At 37.7% G+C, this 20,573-nt stretch overlaps 2 protein-coding genes across 5 annotated transcripts in view; both read right to left on the reverse strand.

The window, feature by feature from the left end:
• The window catches only part of RPL9 (ribosomal protein L9), a 457,174-nt gene that overhangs the window by 20,782 nt on the left and 415,819 nt on the right, over positions 1–20,573 (reverse strand). The window lies entirely within an intron of this gene.
• TMEM156 (transmembrane protein 156) overlaps positions 1–20,573 on the reverse strand; it is a 54,000-nt gene that overhangs the window by 20,586 nt on the left and 12,841 nt on the right. For all 4 annotated transcript variants that reach the window (XM_049631972.1, XM_049631970.1, XM_049631969.1 and 1 more), the window contains exons 2-4: positions 7,293–7,562; positions 5,504–5,764; positions 2,230–2,349 (exon numbers count right to left, since the gene is read on the reverse strand). In XM_049631972.1, the coding sequence (XP_049487929.1) occupies positions 2,230–2,349; positions 5,504–5,764; positions 7,293–7,562 (651 nt within the window). The remainder of the gene's footprint in view (positions 1–2,229; positions 2,350–5,503; positions 5,765–7,292; positions 7,563–20,573) is intronic.

The following is a 20,573-nucleotide window of genomic DNA, read 5'->3' on the forward strand; positions in this document are numbered from 1 at the left end:
CTCACAATCGTGAGATCAAGCCCCACATCAGGTTCCACGCTGGGCATGGAAGCCTGCTTAAGATTCTTTTTCTCCTTTTCCCTCTGCCCCTCTCCCACATGTGTGCATGCACTCTCTCTCTCAAAAAAGAAAAAAAAAACAATAACAACGAGGAAAACCCTAGGTATTAATTCTGATATTTTATTAGCTGTATAACTTTGGAAAAACCGTTTAATCTCTCTGAGGCTCAGGGTTTTCTTCATCTGTAAATGAAAATAATAGTACATACCCTGTTTACATACTTTGAGAAGCTAGTAAAAAAAAAAAAGCTTGTGAAAATGCTCTGAAAATGGTTATTCTACAAATACACAATGTTGATGATATTATTATATATTAGCCTTATATACTACAGTATCAATGGTAAGACTTGATATGAAACTGCTTTCAGAAATACCTGCGACAAATACGTAGCCTAAAGAGATAACGGTACCTTCACCCCAACCTAGGGGCAACCATTTGTTCTGCCTACTGAGTTGCCCAGCACAGCCTTGCCTGGCAAAGAATTTAAGAGTCTTGGGTGCCTGGGTGGCTCGTTTGGTTAAGCAGCCGACTGTTGGTTTCGGCTCAGATCATTATCTCACGGTTTGTGAGTTCAAGTGTTGGGCTCTGCACTGACAACGTGAAGGTGAAGCCTGCCTAGGATTCTTTCTCTCTCTCTCTCTCTTCCCTTCCTCCACTCATTCTCTCTCTCCCTCCCTCCCTCCCTCTCTCTCTCTCTCCCTCAAAATATATAAATAGACTTTAAAAGAATTAAAAAAAAGAGTCTTAGGAAATACTCCAACCATCCCAATACTACTCTCCCTTATTGAGAACTACTGTGCACTAGACACTGTGATAAACTTCTTCTAGAACCTCTTTAACTCAATCCTTACCTGTGGGGTAATGGTGATTATTCTTGTTTTACAGAGGGGAAAAAGGGGACGTTTAGATCTAGTAAATACCTTGCTCAAAGTCACATATCTGATGAGTGATAGTACTAACATTCTATTCTGTCTACCTATCTCCAAAGCCTCTTCTCATAATGATACATTTTAGACTGTCTTTAAGAGACCATCTACTCATATTGTAAACTATCGCTCAGGCGTGATATTCAGCCAGTAAAGGCATGGACATACCCCGGAAGTGTCAGTGTATGCACAGGTACACAGTAGAAGAGCCAGTGTACGCATGGGTACACACCCGAAGGGTTGATATATGTGTGAGTTCACGCCATTAGGGCTACCTGAGCAGTTTACAGTCAATGTCCATCCTGATAGACGGATGCCTGAGTCATACTAAATTTTTTTTTTTTTTTTGAGAGAGAGAGAGAGAGTGTGTGTGTGTAAGCAGGTAGGGGAGGCGCCCTGGGTGAGGGGAAAGAATCCCAAGCAAGCTCCACACCCAGCACAGGGCCTGATGTGGGGCTTGAACTCACAACCATGACATTATGACCTGAGCCAAAACCAAGAATCAGCTACTTAACTGAATGAGCCACCCAGGCACCCCAAATTAAATATTTTTAATATCATCCCTATTGCCTGATTTCCAATCACACATTTTAGCTTTGCCCAGCCAAAAATCTACTGACACCCTTCTACTTATGAAAGAGTGACTCACACACTCATCACCTAGAGCCACTCTGCTCAAGATCTCCAACTCTGAGATTCTTTATCCTCACTCCCTACCCTTCTACCTCTCTTCTGCATTCACTTCCACTGAGCCTCTGCTCCACCTCCAGCCCTTTTGAACTCCTGCCTAGCTTCGCCTCCCCTCTATTCTCTTGTCTGAGTAGAAAAAGATACATGAAGCTTCTTGAATGCTGACACTGTGTCTCACTTATGCTTCTTTTCCTTGGGTAACCTAGAACTGCCACTGACATGCAGTGGGTGCTCAATAAATGGCAAACTGAACTTTAAAAGGAATGTACATCTAGGGGCACCTGCGTGGCTCAGTTAGGAGTCTGACTTCAGCTCAGGTCATGATCTCGTGGTTCATGAGTTCGAGCCCCACGTCGGGCTCTGTGCTGCCAGCTCAGGGCCTGGAGCCTGCTTCGGATTCTGTGTCTGCCTCTCTCTCTGCCCCTCCCCCACTAGAACTCTGTCTCTCTCTCTCAAAAATAAACCTTAAAAAATTTTTTTTCAAGAACGTAAATCTATACATGAGACCCTAAATGAATTGTGCCAGACAACAGATTTACTCCTCGATACTTACTCTGCCACTTCCACACTCTTCTGTGGCTTTCAAGTATTTTGTGGATAGTGAGGATGAGCAAAAATATAAAAACGACTAGAACTAAAACATACCAAGTGATCTTCATGGAACAAGTGAAATCTGCAAAGAAAAAAAATGCCATAAAAATACAATAAAATGATACAACAGAGAGAGGCCATATGGCGGTGTGGTTGTATTCTAGTACATATTCTAGCCTTAACTGAAAAGCTAAATATCTAACCATCACTGTTACAGAGTCATTTGCTCTCCGACTTCTTCCTTGACATATTAAATGGGTGTATTAAATGAAGAAATTTGACCAGGGAGCTTCCATGGGTTCATTTAGCTCCAAAATTCTAGGTTCAATTTCACTTAGAGGTTATGCCGGCAGTAGTTGCCAGGTAGTTGCTATCACTAGGCTAAAACCACAAAAAGCAGAGTCCCAGTATCAGGGCCATTTGTAATTAACAGGTGTGACCCTGGGCCAAGCAGCCAAAAATTATGTCCTCAAATTGACCAAGATGCAGTGAGCGTAAGGAAGATGGAGAAGAAAGAGAAAGACAAAGAGAAAGGGTTGGAATGGGGCATATAAGAAGAGGCCAAAGCAGATAAATAGTCAGACTCCCCTTTCTGCACAGACTTTCACTGCAGTGATCAGATCAGGTGCACATATTAATTAGATAGTTACCCTAGCCTACAGAAAAAAGCTTGTTCATTCAAATGACAATGAGGCTCATGGGAAGGATAGTCCCCAGCCAGCAACAGTTTAGCACCATCTCCTTTGGTGCCATAAAGACACTGGCCAACCGACCTGGGAATCGGTGACATAGCAGAAGGTGACCTCATCATGTCCAAGACATAGCTGTCTACTGACTTCCCAAGCCACCCTGTGGACCCTCCTCTTTGCACACAAAACACAGTACTTACTCAAGTTAGCAGGATATATAACTTGTTTATACCCTTGGATGTTTGCCCTTGTGGGGTTCAGGTTCATGATATGGGTACCCCTTTCACAGGGGCCACCCCCATGGGCAGATGTACATTATATTGTCATCCAACATTTATTTAGAGAAGAGACTGAATGGAGAAAAGATAAAAGTTGACTGGAACAACAGCCCTCAGCAACTGCCCCCCCCCCAAATCACCCCAAGCCCTTCAGCTGCAAACTTGCAGTCCTTGCTCAGCAAAGTAAAAGTATGCAGGTAACCGGAATGGAAGACTTACAGTGCCAGCAAGAGCCACGTTGGGCCCAATGGCCAAGGTGTCACTGGGCACCAATCAAGCTATGAAAAAAGAACCATGCATTCACCAACTTTGTATAACAATAGCAGAATGTCCACAGTTGGGGCCAAGCCTGCCTGTACACCCACCAAAGCTCCAGTGCAAATGCAGAAGAATGTGTCTCCCCACATCCCATGCTGCCCACCTACCCCCCATCCCTGCAGTCATCTTGGAAAGGATCAAGGGGGAACAGAGAGGAATCTGAAAAAAGTCTGAAGAGACAAATTTACCAGATTGGACTAAATTTAGTTTCACCCCCTGGTAGATAGGGCTTTTAAGGGAGATCAAATTAGTCTCTGCACAGCAGAGTAAAATATGAATGCATTTTAAATCTTCTACGCATGACAAACGGATATACTTTTTCCAGAATACAATACTACATACTTGTATACCGCTGTTATTTTGCTGAGTTATGGACACAAAAAAGTTGTCAACTATGATTTCACTTTGACACTTTGACTAGCATTTATCGATTTTTTTCATTAACACAAAAAAATTGTCTTAAAATCATACTTATGGAAGTGCTTATTTTTCCTTTATGTTTTAGAAAACATAAAAAGCAATTAGATGGATACATTGAAAGAAATATAAGTGTTTAATATTTATAATGCAAACCTCTTTATCTTTCGGATTGCATCATTGTTATGCAGTCCTTCTAAAGCCTACCTTCCAATCTCACTCCTGAACCCAAGGGAACTGACCCCTCTGTTCAGATCTTCTCTCTTACCCTATACACACATCTTGAAATACCCACTAACTGCAGAGGCTGTAGGGCCCTGCAGACTAACTCACAAGAGAAATTCCTTTGAAGCCTCATATTTTACTTTAAAAATGCATATGTATTATATAGTTGTGTTTGCTTTAAGATATATATAATATTTTCTAAATAATTATATCTGAAAAATTAAAGCTTTTAAAGCATTCTAAGGCAATATGAAAGGCTTCCATATATCTGAAATATCAAAAAGCACAGCAACTTACTCTACCATAGCACCTGTCTCACTGAATTTACTTGCTTGACCACTTTACATTCATCTATTTTTGTGTCCCTAATGTTAGCACATTGCTTGGCATACAGTAGGCACTTATTAAATGGTTATATCATAAAATGTTCTCAAAACTAGATTTTATGGGTGAAGTGGGGCACACTGCTTAGCAGAAAGGATCAATTCTGGCAATTCAGAATAGGGTACCTAGGAAGCTAATAAGCTTAAAAGGGAAGTAAGATATGTGTAAGTTTTATCTTTTGGACTCCTACCTTTCCCTCAGAGCCATCCAGTGACCCAGAGTACCTAACCTGCACCCTGCTTATCTCCATGTTTGCATGAAAAATCCAATTTTATCCAGTCCTCATTCTCAACTTTAGGAGAAAACATGTTAAGTCAATTCAAAATAAGGTTTTCACAGGCCATCACAATGTACATGAATGTTTACTTTTAAAAATAAATTTCAGGGGCGCCTGGGTGGCTCAGTCGGTTAAGCGTCCGACTTCGGCTCAGGTCATGATCTCACGGTCTGTGAGTTCGAGCCCCACGTCAGGCTCTGTGCTGACAGCTCAGAGCCTGGAGCCTGTTTCGGATTCTGTGTCTCCCTCTCTCTATGCCCCTCCCCTGTTCACGCTCTGTCTCTCTTTGTCTCAAAAATAAATAAACGTTAAAAAAATTTTTTTAAAAATAAAATAAAATAAATTTCACCCTTTAATACCTAGGTGTGGTGGTGTTACATCAAGCACAGCTAATAGGCATGTCCAAAGTTACTCTGAGGTCTTTCTAGTGCCCCTCAAGTCACAACCCACAGATGCCTCCTCAGCCTCTGGGTACTGCTAGACCCCATGAAAAGTAAAAAATAAACAGATAAAAGGGCTAACATTCTTTCCAGTCATACTATTTCATCAACAAAATTCAACTATTTAACTTTTAGTGCAGTTAATGTGTTAGCCTTTATTTAAGTTTGTATCCAATTCTGTTTCCCTCTAACTTCCTTAAATACATACTTTTGACATCCTTTTCTAGGTGCAGAGAAATGTGTGTACAATTATTCAGGTATTCCATAATCCTACAAGTATGGTTCATAGACTTTTCCTCCTTTGGACCTTCTTCCACAATTGCTGACGTTCTGGTGCGGGTTTTAAGATTACATGTAATGTTATGTTCTTCCAAGTGGTCAACTATAGGAGCTACAGTGAAGTTAAAATGTCGACAAGGTGAATGAAAGTCATTTGCCTTCATTTCCGTTGATCCTTTCATGGTAAGAACTAGGAAGAGATTAGGAAGATGTTATTTGCAACATAGTAATATGTAGTAAGAAGGCGCACACTACTCAAAACTAAATCCCTTACTTCCTCTACAAACAAAGTAGAAATGAGAAGCTCCCTGCACTAAAAATAATGATTAAAGTGCTTACATATTTTAAGATTGTGAAAACCAAGTGACATTTGGGTTGAAATAGAATTGAGGCATCTCAAGGAAAATACAAACATTTCCCTGATGATTTGTGGGACAGATTATAATGCTCCAAGCGAGAAATGCCTAGTTATGCCCATTTTGAATCCCTGGTCAGCCAGAGAAGAAGGAGAAGAAGGAGGAGGAGAAGGAGGAGAAGAAGAAGAATGGGGGGGGGGGGGGGAAGAAAGAAAGGGAAAGGACAGAAATAATGCAAGGAAAGAAAGAAAGAAAAATAATAAATTGATTGCTGTTGTTCTAAACCACTGGGTTTTGAGGTAAAATGTTCCACAACCATAGCAACTGGAATAATTTATCAATGCACTGTTTGACATTTCAAGGAGGCAGAGAAGTAGCATCTATGAGTTACCAACCCTTAAAACACTTCTTAGTTCTCTGTCACCATAAAGTTGGGTGTTTTCCCAACTTGCTTTCTGGTGAATTTGACCTAGAATCCTGCAATAGTTGCGGCACTACTTGAATAAGAACCCAGAAAAAGATGCCTCTTTTATACTTCATCTAAAGTCAATACCAAGAGATCTCATTCCCATTCTGAAAGAATAGAAAAAATGCCAATATGCAGAGATACAGGCAGCGGTGTCACTGAATAGGTATAATAATAAATCTGATGCTTGGGCCTGAGGCCACTAGTGTATTTTATGACTACAAGTGAATTATTTAATTTCTCAATGATACAAGTTGATTTGATTTAATTAAATAATATATATTCATTCTCAAAATAGATGTGAGATTCAGTTAAACATTACACATAATACAGTTATTCTTTTATTTTTTCATTCTTTAAACAACTATTTATTAAGCATCTAGTGTTAGGCATTCTGCTAAGATCTAGAAATATAGTGAACAAAGACAAAGTCTCCAGCATCAGGAGGCTCACTGGATAGTTAGGCAAGTGAAAAGACAATTCATATTCAGTGGATAAATGTTAGGTAGGACTAGGTACAAATGTATCAAGGATTCAATGACTCCTTAAGGAATCAAAGTTTGATTCTACTGTGAGAACCTATAGGTTTACTTAGACTTTTTTTTAATTTTTAAAACTTCGATACCTTTGAAGAAAGCATGCTAAATAATCTTTTAACCATCAAATTACATAAATTATGGTGGCATATTGATGTATTTTAAGAATAGATATTTTGGTTTGGTAAAGTAAACCAAGAACGAGTAATGTCCCAAAGCCCTGCAAGCCACTCATCAAGAGCCACACTGCTGATTGTTCCAATACCATTGGATTTAAAATGGAATGGTTTATTACTTTTTTAACAGAATAAGGTGGTTTATCCTTGACAAATTTTATTATCACTTTCTCTTTACTTTTACCTTTTGGTGTTTGTTCCTGAGAAATAAAATCCATGAGTTTTGTGGACTCACAAGCCAAACATGAGGAGCACATTTTAAATTCATTCGTGATGCCTTGGCAAATTCTGGTGAAGTTTTGAAAGTTGGAGTGATTTAGAAAGATTCCCATAATAGTCTGAGTTTCTCTTATTGGTTTCAGAAAAGTCACAAAAGAAAAATTTAAAGAGGGGAGTGAATAGTTGAAATTAGGTTGTAAACACACTTCCAGACATGATAGCTCCAATATATTTCCTATAAAAGAAAAAAAAATGTGTTTACTATGAAATCCTGAGTTTTTGTCATTCAAGTAAATACATAACAAGTGCCTGGTTTTTCTTAGGCAGACACAGTATATTTCAGCTTGTCAGTGACAAGAATGTTTTTACATGAATTAACAACATCTATTTCATTTAAATATTTCCTTTAAAAATTTGTCAACATTCCCTATTAATTTTCAGGGAAGAGAAATTGAGAAATTCTTGGAAACCTTAACATTTAACCGTCTCTCTTCTGGGAAAGTTTTAATGAACAAACCTTGGGTTCCTCCAAATCCATCTGTCCCAAAATAGAGGTTTAAGTCAATTGCACAGAATTGAACAGGGAATGAGAATCTTGAACAGTAAGTCTGTATTAGTTTCTAAGGGCTGCTGTAACAAATTACTACAACCTCAGTAGTTTAAAACAAGAGAAATTATTCTCTTGCAACTCTAGAAACCAGAAGTTCAAACATCCGTTTTATTGGTCTGAAATCTGGGTGTCTGCAGGACGACTGTCCCTTTGAAGGCTCTGAGGAAGAATCTGTTTCTGGCCACCCTCTTCCAATTTTTGGTGGCCATTGGCATTCCTTAGCTTGTGGCCACATCACTCAGTCTCCGTGTTTCTGGTCATATTGCTTTCTCCTCTGTCCTGTCTTCTACTCTTCTGTCTGTGTCATCTCCCTCTGCCTCTCTTATAACATGTTATATTGGACAATTGTGATTGAATTTAGGTTCCACCTGGGTAATACAGGATAATCTCCCCATCTCAAGATCCTGAAATTAACCATATCTGTAGAGACCTTTTTTCCTTATGAGTTAACACAAGTTCCAGGCATTAGCACGTGATATCTTTGGGTAGCCATTATTCAACCTATCTGAACCTCCAAAGATGACATTTAATAGAGTGACATCCTAATTTTTATTTTTGCCTGAAGACAAACATTAGATATGGAAATGATGGTATAAAAGAAAGAACATTGTATTCAAAATAAGACAAGGACTCTAGAGCTATATCTGTCATTAGGCAAGATACTTGGACAATTTACTTAATCTCTGTAAGTCTTGTTTTGTTATCAGCAAAATAGAGATAAGACCTCTAGATCCTGCTAACCTCATCAGGTTATAGTAGCATCAAGTGGTATAGTACATATGAAAACACTTTTGAAATATGTACAGATGTATATTATTTAAAATTCAAACCTATATTCCAAAGTGAAAATTAAAAATTCAACTTTCATTTAAGGTAGAATTATCTGTGAAATAATTCGCATAAGTAATTAAAACTCACTATATAAAAACTGAGAATCCCTATTTAGCAGTAATGATCATGTAAGGAATAGGTAACCTCTCTCTCTCAGGTATTCCTAGTGTGACAGTCATTTGCTAGTAGGAAAAAATAACTCAATTGTCCCTTGATGTGACTTTCCTTACCATTTCTCATATAATCACATAGGGCAAAATAAATGTTTTAATTTTTCAAATAATGTGGAGTATGATGAAAGAATTACTTCAATTCTTACAGTGATTACTACTAGTCATACATCTTGGCTCAATATTAAAAGAAAACCAGGCTATCGATTGGTATTAAAGAATTTTTTATTTGTGGAATTTGTATTTTAATAATAATTCCATACATGTCTCATTACTGATGATTATATTTTTATTATTTAATAAAATTAGAGGCTTGTTTTCAGTCCTCTACATTTGAAATTGTTTCTATAATGATTCACATGTGATTTCTAGCTATAAACACATTTCATACTTGCATTGCTATAAAGGGTTTTTTTGGGGGGGGAGATGATATTTTACTCAAATCCACAATTTTGTTAACATATTTGTTAATATATTTATAAACAATGTTATGATTGAATTGTAACTAATTTTTAAAACTATTTTCTTCAATAATAATGTCCCAGGAAGGAGAAAGAAATGTACTATCTGATGGAACACTATAACCTATAGTTTTTTTATACTATTAAAAGACACAAAAACATCTCTTGCCATGTTTCCATTTTACTTACTTGCATTTTTCATCTTATAAAATTTTCCATTTCTTGAATTTGTGTTCCTATGAACACAAATCTCAATCTAGATAGAGAAATTTTTGCTGTCAATATTACAATCATCTTATCCAATAAGTGACCAGCTAGGCTTTCTAGAATTAATGCTATATCCTTTATATATGACTATGAGGTAATTATGATGGTTTTTAAACCTTAGTTTTAAATAATTCAACTGGAAAGGAAATAAATAGAGGATATATCCTTCCCTGGTATAATTTTAAGAAATATTAAATTGTACTCAATCATTTTTGTTATCAGGTGGCCTATTTTCTCATCTCCGTAAACAAGGATATATGAATTTAACTACTGCCATTAATATTGCTGGCAGTCAGACATCTAAATTCTCACTCCCAGAGATAGAAATGCATTCCAGAATTACTCCAGTACTATGACTGCAATCTCGCAGCATAAGTATATAGAATATTAAGTAGAATTAGGAAAAAACATTACAGGGGCACCTGGGTGGCTCAGTTGGTTGAGCCTCTGGTTCTTGACTTCAGTTCAGGTCGTGATCTCACAGTTCATGGGTTCAAACCCTGCATCAGGCTCTGCGCTGTGTCAGCACAGAGTCTGCTTGGAATTCTCTCTCCCTCCCTCTCTGCCCCTACCCCACTCATGCTTGCTCTCTCTGTCTCTGTCTCTGTCTCCCCCCTCTCAAAATGAATACATAAACTTAAAAAAAAAAAATACATTACACTATAGGACAAATGCCCAAGTCAAACTTTTTTTTTAAGAAAGCCAGAGAGTAAGGCTATAAAAACATCAACTACCTTTATTTTCTTTTTTAATTTTTATGATAAAGCTTTATCATATATAAGCATATGTAAAATGTGTCGTGTCAGTTGAAGAATGATAAAAATAAACAAACACCCATGTATCTATCATGCAGATTAAGGAAATTAATATTACCAATATCTTTGAAGCACCCTATCCCTTCTCATCCCTACATATTCCTTTCCAAGAGGTTAACCACAATCATGAATTTTGTGTTTATCACTCCTTTGCTTTATCTTAGAGTCTTTCCAAGATGTACATATTCCTAAATAACAGTGTTTCATTTAACATATTTTGGAAACGTGTTTGTGTGTGTGTGTGTGTGTGTGTGTGTGTGTGTATACACATATATATATGGAATATACTATATGTATTCATCTATGACTTACCTTTTTTGTTTAATATGTTTTAGTCATGTCGCTGCATATAGCTATAGTTAATTTAATTGTCTGTAGTATTGTTTTGAATGAATATACCACAAGTTGTTTATTCTTCTGACAGTAAACATTTGGATTCTTTCTATTTTTATTGTTATGAATAATGCTGCTATGAACTATAGCCCTCATACATTGCCAGTGGGAACATAAAATAGTGCAACCACTTTGGAAAACAGATTTCCATCTTTTATATGTTAAATATATACTTCGTATATGACCCAATAATTCTACTCCTAGAAATTTACACAAGAGAAATAAAAATACCTATACATGAATTTTCATGGCAGCTTTTTTATTTGTAATAGCCATGAACTGGAAACAATCCAAAAGCCCAACAACTAGTGAATATATAAGCAATTCCTGGCATACCTTTATAATGGACTATACTATTCAGCAACAAAAAGCAAGAAAATACTGATCCAAACAAAACATGTACACAATGAAACTCAAATACATTATGCCAAGGGAAAGAAGCCTGATACAAATGATTACATAGTTTATTATTCCATTTATGTGAAATCTTAGGAAATGGAAAAATATATTGACAGTGGGAGAAGGGTTTTTCTACAGAGGAGAAAGAGGGACCTTTGTGGGGTTTTAGAAAGTGTTATATCTTGATTGTGGTGGTAGTTACATTGGTGTGAACATTTGTGAAACCTCGAACTATACACTTACAATTAGAGCATTTTATTATATGTAAGTCTTATCTCAGTGAATTTTATGTTTGAATAACGCTATTATGAGCGTTAATGAACATATCTGCCAGTATAAAAATACAGAAGTTTCTCTAGTATACATACTGAGTAAAATTGCTGGGTTTTCAGTATGTGTATCTTTGATTTTCCTAGAAAATGCCAAATTGTTATATGAAGTGATTGTACCAATTTATATTCTTTTGTGTGATGTATATAGGTTCCCACTGACAATACATATTGGCCAAGGCCTTTCAAGTTTTGCCAATTCAGTGAGTATTAACTAGAATCTCACTATGTTTCAAAGTGTATTTTCTTGTTTTTTCTATTTTGACATATTTTTTCTGTTAGGTTGTTTTTCTTTTTCTTATTACTGTTTGGGAGTTCTTTAAAATTTCTATATAAAATTTTAAGAAGGTCTTTAAATATTTTATCAAGATAACTTCTCACAGATTATGCCTTATCAATTCATTTTCTTTATGATCTTTTAGATAAAAGAAGCTCTAAATTTGAATGCAGCAAATCTATCGATCATTTCTTTATAATTTGTGCTTTGTGCCTTAAGAAATCCTTTTCCCTTAAAGTTAAATGAACTTCTAAAAGTTTTAAAGTTTTGCCTTTACATTTTTGTTCTTAATCTATCTGGAATTGGGTACAGTGTGAAGTAGGAAGCCACGTTAATTTTTTCCATATGTGATAATCAATTTCATTAGCATTTATTGGGTAGACTATCTTTTCCTCGCTACCCATAAAGACACCTCTGACATATATCAAGTACCCATGGATATATGAGTGTGTTTCTAGGATCTCAATTTTGTTCCATTAATCCATTTTTCTATCTTGGCAAATTACACTGACTTAATTACTTTTGCTTCATAAAAAAGCTTTTATATCTGATAGGAAAAGTCCACTCACCTTGTTCATTTCTTTTAAAAGTGTCTTAGCTATTCTTGGCCCTTTGCTCTTTATAATAAATTTTAGAATCAGCTTGTTAAGATCAGTGAGGGACCTAGCTGTGATTCTGACTTGAACCCTGAAATCCATTGGAAAAGAGAGATAAGATATTCAGTTCCTCCTGTCGCTTTTTTCTTCCTTCCTTTCTCTATTTATCTGGGCTTTCTTTCATATCTTTCAATGATCTCTCTACATTATACCCCATATACCTTTTGTTAGATTTCCTCCTGGGTTCCTTACTTTTTGTTGTTAGGGCCAACAGTATCGTTTAAGGGTGTGTTTTAGGTTCGTTAGTGGCATATGGAAATACAATTGACTTTTGAACATCAATTTTATTTTTTGCCACTTATAAATTTCCTTATTAACTTTTATTTTGTATAAATCTTTTGGACTTTCTATGCAGATATGCTTACCAACTACAAATAAAAACAATCTTATTTATTGATTTCCAATCCTCATAACTTTTATTTCTTTTACTTATTGCACTACCAGGACCCCTAGTACCATGAAGAATAGACATGTTGAGAGAGGGCATCTTTGCTTGTTCTTGATCTTAAAGAATACTTACATTTCATCACTGAGAATAATATTTCATATAATCATTTTTGGAGATCAGTTTAAGGAAGCTCTCTTCTATTCCTAGTTTGCTAATGGTTTTTCGTTACAAGGGCTGTTGAATATAATTCAATGCTCATTCAAGAACTTTGAGATGATTGTGTGTTCTTTCTTCTTTAATCTGTTAATACAGTGAGTTACATTATTAGGTTTGCTAATGCTAACTCATCTTGTATTCCAGGTATAAATCTAATTGGATAATTTTACACACCTTTATACATGTTTGATCATTTTTATCCAATTAGATTCTTTTTTTAATTTTTTATTAATTTTTTTTACTTTTTTAATATGAAATTTATTGTCAAATTGGTTTCCATACAACACCCAGTGCTCATCCCTACAGGTGCCCTCCTCAATCCCCATCACCCACCCTCCCCTCCTTCCCACCCCCCATCAACCCTCAGTTTGTTCTCAGTTTTTAAGAGTCTCTTATGTTTTGACTCCCTCCCTCTCTAACCTTTTTTTTTCCCTTCCCCTCCCCCATGGTCTTCTGTTAAGTTTCTCAGGATCCACATAAGAGTGAAAACATATGGTATCTGTCTTTCTCTGTGTGACTTATTTCACTTAACATAACACTCTCCAGTTCCATCCACATTGCTACAAAAGGCCATATTTCATTCTTTCTCATTGCCAAGTAGTATTCCATTGTGTATATAAACCACAATTTCTTTATCCATTCATCAGTTGATAGACATTTAGGCTCTTTCCATAATTTGGCTATTGTTGAAAGTGCTGCTATAAACATTGGGGTACAAGTGCCCCTATGCATCAGCACTCCTGTATCCCTTGGGTAAATTCCTAGCAGTTCTATTGCTGGGTCATAGGGTAGATCTATTTTTAATTTTTTGAGGAACCTCCACACCGTTTTCCAGAGCGGCTGCACCAGTTTGCATTCCCACCAACAGTGCAAGAGGCTTCCCGTTTCTCCACATCCTCACCAGCATCTATAGTCTCCTGATTTGTTCATTTCGGCCACTGACTGGCGTGAGGTGGTATCTGAGTGTGGTTTTGATTTGTATTTCCCAGATGAGGAGTGACGTTGAGCATCTTTTCATGTGCCTGTTGGCCATCCAGATGTCTTCTTTAGAGAAGTGCTTATTCATGTTTTCTGCCCATTTCTTCACTGGGTTATTTGTTTTTTGGGTATGGAGTTTGGCGAGCTCTTTATAGATTTTGGATACTAGCCCTTTGTCTGATATGTCATTTGCAAATATCTTTTCCCATTCCATCAGTTGCCTTTTAGTTTTGTTGATTGGTTCCTTTGCAGTGCAGACGCTTTCTATCTTCATGAGATCCCAATAGTTCCTTTTTGCTTTTAATTCCCTTGCCTGTGGGGATGTGTCAAGTAAGAAATTGCTGCGGCTGAAGTCAGAGAGGTTTTTTCCTGCTTTCTCCTCTAGGGTTTTGATGGTTTCTTGTCTCACATTCAGTTCCTTTATCCATTTTGAGTTTATTTTTGTGAATGGTGTAAGAAAGCGGTCTAGTTTCGTTCTTCTGCATGTTGTTGTCCAGTTCTCCCAGCACCATTTGTTAAAGAGACTGTATTTTTTCCATTGGATATTCTTTCCTGCTTTGTCAAAGATTAGTTGGCCATACTCTTGTGGGTCTAATTCTGGGGTTTCTATTCTATTCCATTGGTCTATGTGTCTGTTTTTATGCCAATACCATGCTGTCTTGATGATTACAGCTTTGTAGCAGAGGCTAAAGTCTGGGATTGTGATGCCTCCACTTTGGTCTTCTTCTTCAAAATTACTTTGGCTATTCGGGGCCTTTTGTGGTTCCATACAAATTTTAGGATTGTTTATTCTAGCTTCGAGAAGAATGCTGGTGCAATTTTGATGGGGATTGCATTGAATGTGTAGATAGCTTTGGGTAGTATTGACATTTTAACAATATTTATTCTTCCAATCCATGAGCATGGAATGTTTTTCCATTTCTTTTTATCTTCTTCAATTTCCTTCATAACTTTCTATAGTTTTCAGCATACAGATCTTTTACATCTTTGGTTAGGTTGATTCCTAGGTATTTTATCCTTCTTGGTGCAATTATGAGTGGGATCAGTTTCTTTATTTGTCTTTCTGTTGCTTCATTAGTGTAAAGGAATGCAACTGATTTCTGTACATTGATTTTGTATCCTGCAACTTTGCTGAATTCATGTATCAATTCTAGCAGACTTTTGGTGGAATCTTTCGGGTTTTCCATGTATAATATCATGTCATCTGCAAAAAGTGAAAGCTTGACTTCATCTTTGCCAATTTTGATGCCTTTGATTTCCTTTTGTTGTCTGATTGCTGATGCCAGCACTTCCAACACTATGTTAAACAACAGCAGTGAGAGTGGACATCCCTGTCGTGTTCCTGATCTCAGGGGGAAAGCTCTCAGTTTTTCCCCATTGAGGATGATACTAGCTGTGGGCTTTTCATAAATGGCTTTTATGATGTTTAAGTATGTTCCTTCTATCCCGACTTTCTCGAGGGTTTTTATTAAGAAAGGATGCTGAATTTTGTCAAATGCTTTTTCCACATCGATTGACAGGATCATGTGGTTCTTACATTTTCTTTTATTAATGTGATGTATCACATTGATTGATTTGCGAATGTTGAACCAGCCCTGCATCCCAGGAATGAATCCGACTTGATCATGGTGAATACTTCTTTTTATATGCTGTTGAATTCGATTTGCTAGTATCTTATTGAGAATTTTTGCATCCATATTCATCAGGGATATTGGCCTGTAGTTCTCTTTTTTTGCTGGGTCTCTGTCTGGTTTAGGAATCAAAGTAATGCTGGCTTCATAGAATGAGTCTGGAAGTTTTCCTTCCCTTTCTATTTTTTGGAACAGCTTGAGAAGGATAGGTATTATCTCTGCTTTAAATGTCTGGTAGAATTCCCCAGGGAAGCCATCTGGTCCTGGACTCTTATTGTTGGGAGATTTTTGATAACTGATTCAATTTCTTTGCTGGTTATGGGTCTGTTCAAGTTTTCTATTTCTTCCTGTTTGAGTTTTTGAAGTGTGTGGGTGCGTAGGAATTTGTCCATTTCTTCTAGGTTGTCCAGTTTGTTGGCATATAATTTTTCATAGTATTCCCTGATAATTGCTTATATTTCTGAGGGATTGGTTGTAATAATTCCATTTTCATTCATGATTTTATCTATTTGGGTCATCTCCCTTTTCTTTTTGAGAAGCCTGGCTAGAGGTTTATCAATTTTGTTTATTTTTTCAAAAAACCAACTCTTGGTTTCATTGATCTGCTCTACAGGTTTTTTAGATTCTATATTGTTTTTTTCTGCTCTGATCTTTATTATTTCTCTTTATCTGCTGGGTTTGGGGTGTCTTTGCTGTTCTGCTTCTATTTCCTTTAGGTGTGCTATTAGATTTTGTATTTGGGATTTTTCTTGTTTTTTGAGATAGGCCTGGATTGCAATGTATTTTCCTCTCAGGACTGCCTTCGCTGCATCCCAAAGTGTTTGGATTGTTGTATTTTCATTTTCATTTGTTTCCATATATTTTTAAATTTCTTCTCTAACTGCCTGGTTGACCCATTCATTCTTTAGTAGGGTGTTCTTTAACCTCCATGCTTTTGGAGGTTTTCCAGACTTTTTCCTGTGGTTGATTTCAAGTTTCATAGCATTGTGGTCTGAAAGTGTGCATGGTATGATCTCAATTCTTTCATACTTATGAAGGGCTGTTTTGTGACCCAGTGTGTGATCTATCTTGGAGAATGTTCCATGTGTACTCGAGAAGAAAGCATATTCTGTTGTTTTGGGATGCAAAGTTCTAAATATATCTGTCAAGTCCATCTGATCCAATGTATCATTCAGGGCTCTTGTTTCTTTATTGATACTGTGTCTAGATGATCTTTCCATTGCTATAAGTGGAGTATTTAAGTCCCCTGAAATTACCACATTCTTATCAATAAGGTTGCTTATGTATTTGGGGGCTCCCATATTCGGTGCATAGACATTTATAATTGTTAGCTCTTCCTGATGGATAGACCCTGTAATTATTATATAATGCCCTTCTTCATCTCTTGTTACAGCCCTTAATTTAAAGTCTAGTTTTTCTGATATTAGTATGGCTACTCCAGCTTTCTTTTGACTTCCAGTAGCCTGATAGATAGTTCTCTACCTCCTCACTTTCAATCTGAAGGTGTCCTCAGGTCTCAAATGAGTCTCTTGTAGACAGCAAATAGATGGGTCTTGTTTATTTATCCATTCTGATACTCTATGTCTTTTGGTTGGAGCATTTAGTCCATTTACATTCAGTGTTATTATAGAAAGATATGGGTTTACAGTCATTGTGATGTCTGTAGGTTTCATGCTTGTAGTGATGTCTCTGGTACTTTGTGGTCCTTGCAACATTTCACTCACAGAATCCCCCTTAGGAGCGCTTGTAGGGCTGGTTTAATGGTGATTAATTCCTTCAGTTTTTGTTTGTTTGGGAAAACTTTATCTCTCCTTCTATTCTGAATGACAGGCTTGCTGGATAAAGGATTCTTGGCTGCATATTTTTTCTGTTCATCACATTTAAGATTTCCTGCCATTCCTTTCTGTCCTGCCAAGTTTCAGTAGATAGGTCTGCCACTAGTCTTATGGGTCTCCCTTTATAAGTAAGAGCGTGTTTATCCCTAGCTTCTTTTGGACTTTTCTCTTTATCCTTGTATTTTGCCAGTTTCAGAAGATATGTCGTGCAGAAGATTGATTCAAGTTACATCTGAAGGGAGTTCTCTGTGCCTCTTGGATTTCAATGCCTGTTTCCTTCCCCAGATCAGGGAAGTTCTCAGCTATGATTTGTTCAAGTACACCTTCAGCCCCTTTCTCTCTCTCTTCCTCTTCTGGACTTCCTATTATACAGATATTGTTCCATTTGATTGCATCACTTAGTTCTCTAATTCTCCCCTCATACTCCTGGATTTTTTATCTCTCTTTTTTTCAGCTTCCTCTTTTTCCATAATTTTATCTTCTAATTCACCTATTGTCTCCTATGCCTTTTCAATCCGAGCTGTGGTCACCTCCATTTTATTTTGCATCTCATTTATAGCACTTTTTAGCTCCTCATGACTATTTATTAGTCCCTTGATCTCTGTAGCAATAGATTCTCTGCTGTCCTCTATACTTTTTTTCAAGCCCAGTGGTTAATTTTATGAGTATTATTCTAAATTCTTGTTCTGTTATATTGCTTAAGTCGGTTTTGATCAATTCATTAGCTGTCACTACTTCCTGGAGTTTCTTTTGAGGAGAGTTCTTCTGTTTCGTCATTTTGGATAGTCCCTGGAGTGGGGCTGAACTGCAGGGCACTTCTCCTGTGCTGTCTGGAGTAACTTGTGTTGGTGGACGGGCCGCAGTCAGACCCGATGTCTGTCCCCAGCCCACTGCTGGGGCCACAGTCAGACTGGTGTGTACCTTATCTTCCCCTCTCCCAGGGGCAGGACTCACTGTGGAGTGGTGTGGCCCCTGTCCGGGCTACTTCCACACTGCCAGGCTTGTGGTGCTGCTTTGATGGGATCTGGCCTATTAACCGGGGTGGATCTGCAAGGTGCACAGGGGCAGGAGGGGTAGGCTCAGCTCGCTTTCAATTGGTGGTCCCCTGTGGGAGGGGCCCTGTGGCACCCGGAGGGAAGCAGACCCATCGGAGGGATGGATTCACAGAAGCACAGCGTTGGGTGTTTGCGTGGTGCAAGCAAGTTCAGTGACAGGAACTGGTTCCCTTTGGGATTTAGGCTGGGGGACGGGAGAGGGAGATGGCACTTGAAAGCACCTTTGTTCCCCTGCCAAGCTGAGCTCTGTCTTCCCAGGCTCAACAACTCTCCCTCCTGGATTCCTCTCGCCCTCCCCGCTCTCCGAGAGCAGAGCTGTTGACTTTTAACATTCCAGATGTTAAGTCCCTCTGGCTGTCAGAACTCACGGACTCCAGCCCCTCCACTTTTGCAAGCCAGACTCGGGGGCTCTGCCTTGCCGGGCAGGCTGCCCCTCCACTGCCCCAGCTCCCTCCCACCAGTCCGTGTAGTATGCACTGCCTCTCTGCCGTTCCTACCCTCTTCCACGGGCCTCTTGTATACACTTGGCTCTGGAGAGTCCATTCTGCTAGTCTTCTGGTGGTTTTCTGGGTTATTTAGGCAGATGTGAGTGGAATCTAAGTGATCAGCAGGACAAGGTGAGCCCAGCACCCTTCTATGCGGCCATCTTCCCCTCTAGATTCTTTTTTTTAAGATTTAATTTGAGTAATCTCCCAATATGGGGCTTGAACTCACAACCCCAAGATCAAGAGTTGCATACTCTACTGACTGAGCCAGCCAGGTGCCCCTATCCAATTAGATTCTTAATGTTTTATTTAAAAATATTTTTTTAGGAGAGAGAGTGCAAATGGGGGACAGGGCAGAGGGAGAGAGACAGACAGACAGACAGAGAATCTTAAGCAGGCTCCATGCTCAGCACAGAGCCTGACTGAGTCTCAATCCCAGGACCCTGGGATCATGACCTGAGTCAAAATCAAAAGTCAGATGCTCAACCGACTAAGCCACTCAGGTACCCCCTAATCAATGTTTATAAATGAGATTGGCCTGTAAGTTTTTCTTTTTTGTTCCATCATTGTTAAGTTTGGGTACCAAGATGTATACTAGCCTTAAGAAATAAATTGGAAAATACTCCCCTGTTTCTATCTTCTGGAAATGTTTATTATAAAATTTTTTTATCTATTCAACCTATTTCTTGAAAGTTTGGCAGAACATGCATGTAAAATTACCCAAATCTAGGGTTTCTTTTAGCAAATATTAACCCATTGGTTCAATTTCTTTAATTGTGGTACCACTCTTCAGTTTTCCATTTCTTCCTAAGTAAGCTTGGGTAAGTTATATTTTTCTATAAATATGTCCTTAACATTTTAAATCTATTGACTTAAAGTTATTAATAGTAATCTCTTATTACATTTTAAATTTCTACTGTGTCCTCTTCCAATCCTAACATTACTGAATGTGTCTGCCTATCTTTTGTTATTCAGTTTTAATAGACAGAAACAATAACCTGCCAAAAATATCCACATCCTAATTCCCAGAACCTGTGAATATGTTACATTACATGCCAAAGAGAAATTAAGGCAGAAGATGGAATGAAGATAGCTGGTGCACTTATCTTAAAAAAAGGTGTTGGGGGGAATTATCCTAGATTATCCAAGGACCTAATATAATCACAAATATGGAAGGGAGAGGCAAAAGAGTATGTCCGAATAGCACAACGTGACAAGGACTCAACAGGCCATTGCTGGCTTTGAAGATGGAAGTTAAGACACAAACCAAGGCATGCAGAAACCTTCCAGAAGCTGGAAAAGAAAAGAAAATGGATTCTCACCTACAGCCTCTGAAAGGGATGCTATTTTTGTACAGCATATTAGTTCTATCTTGTTTTTTCATTGACACACAAATCAGTGGTTATTTTTGTTGTATGCAGTTAACATTTTCAAGATTTATTTAGATAAA

Source organism: Panthera uncia, chromosome B1 (genome assembly GCF_023721935.1).
Source record: "Panthera uncia isolate 11264 chromosome B1, Puncia_PCG_1.0, whole genome shotgun sequence".
Classification (NCBI taxonomy): domain Eukaryota; kingdom Metazoa; phylum Chordata; class Mammalia; order Carnivora; family Felidae; genus Panthera; species Panthera uncia.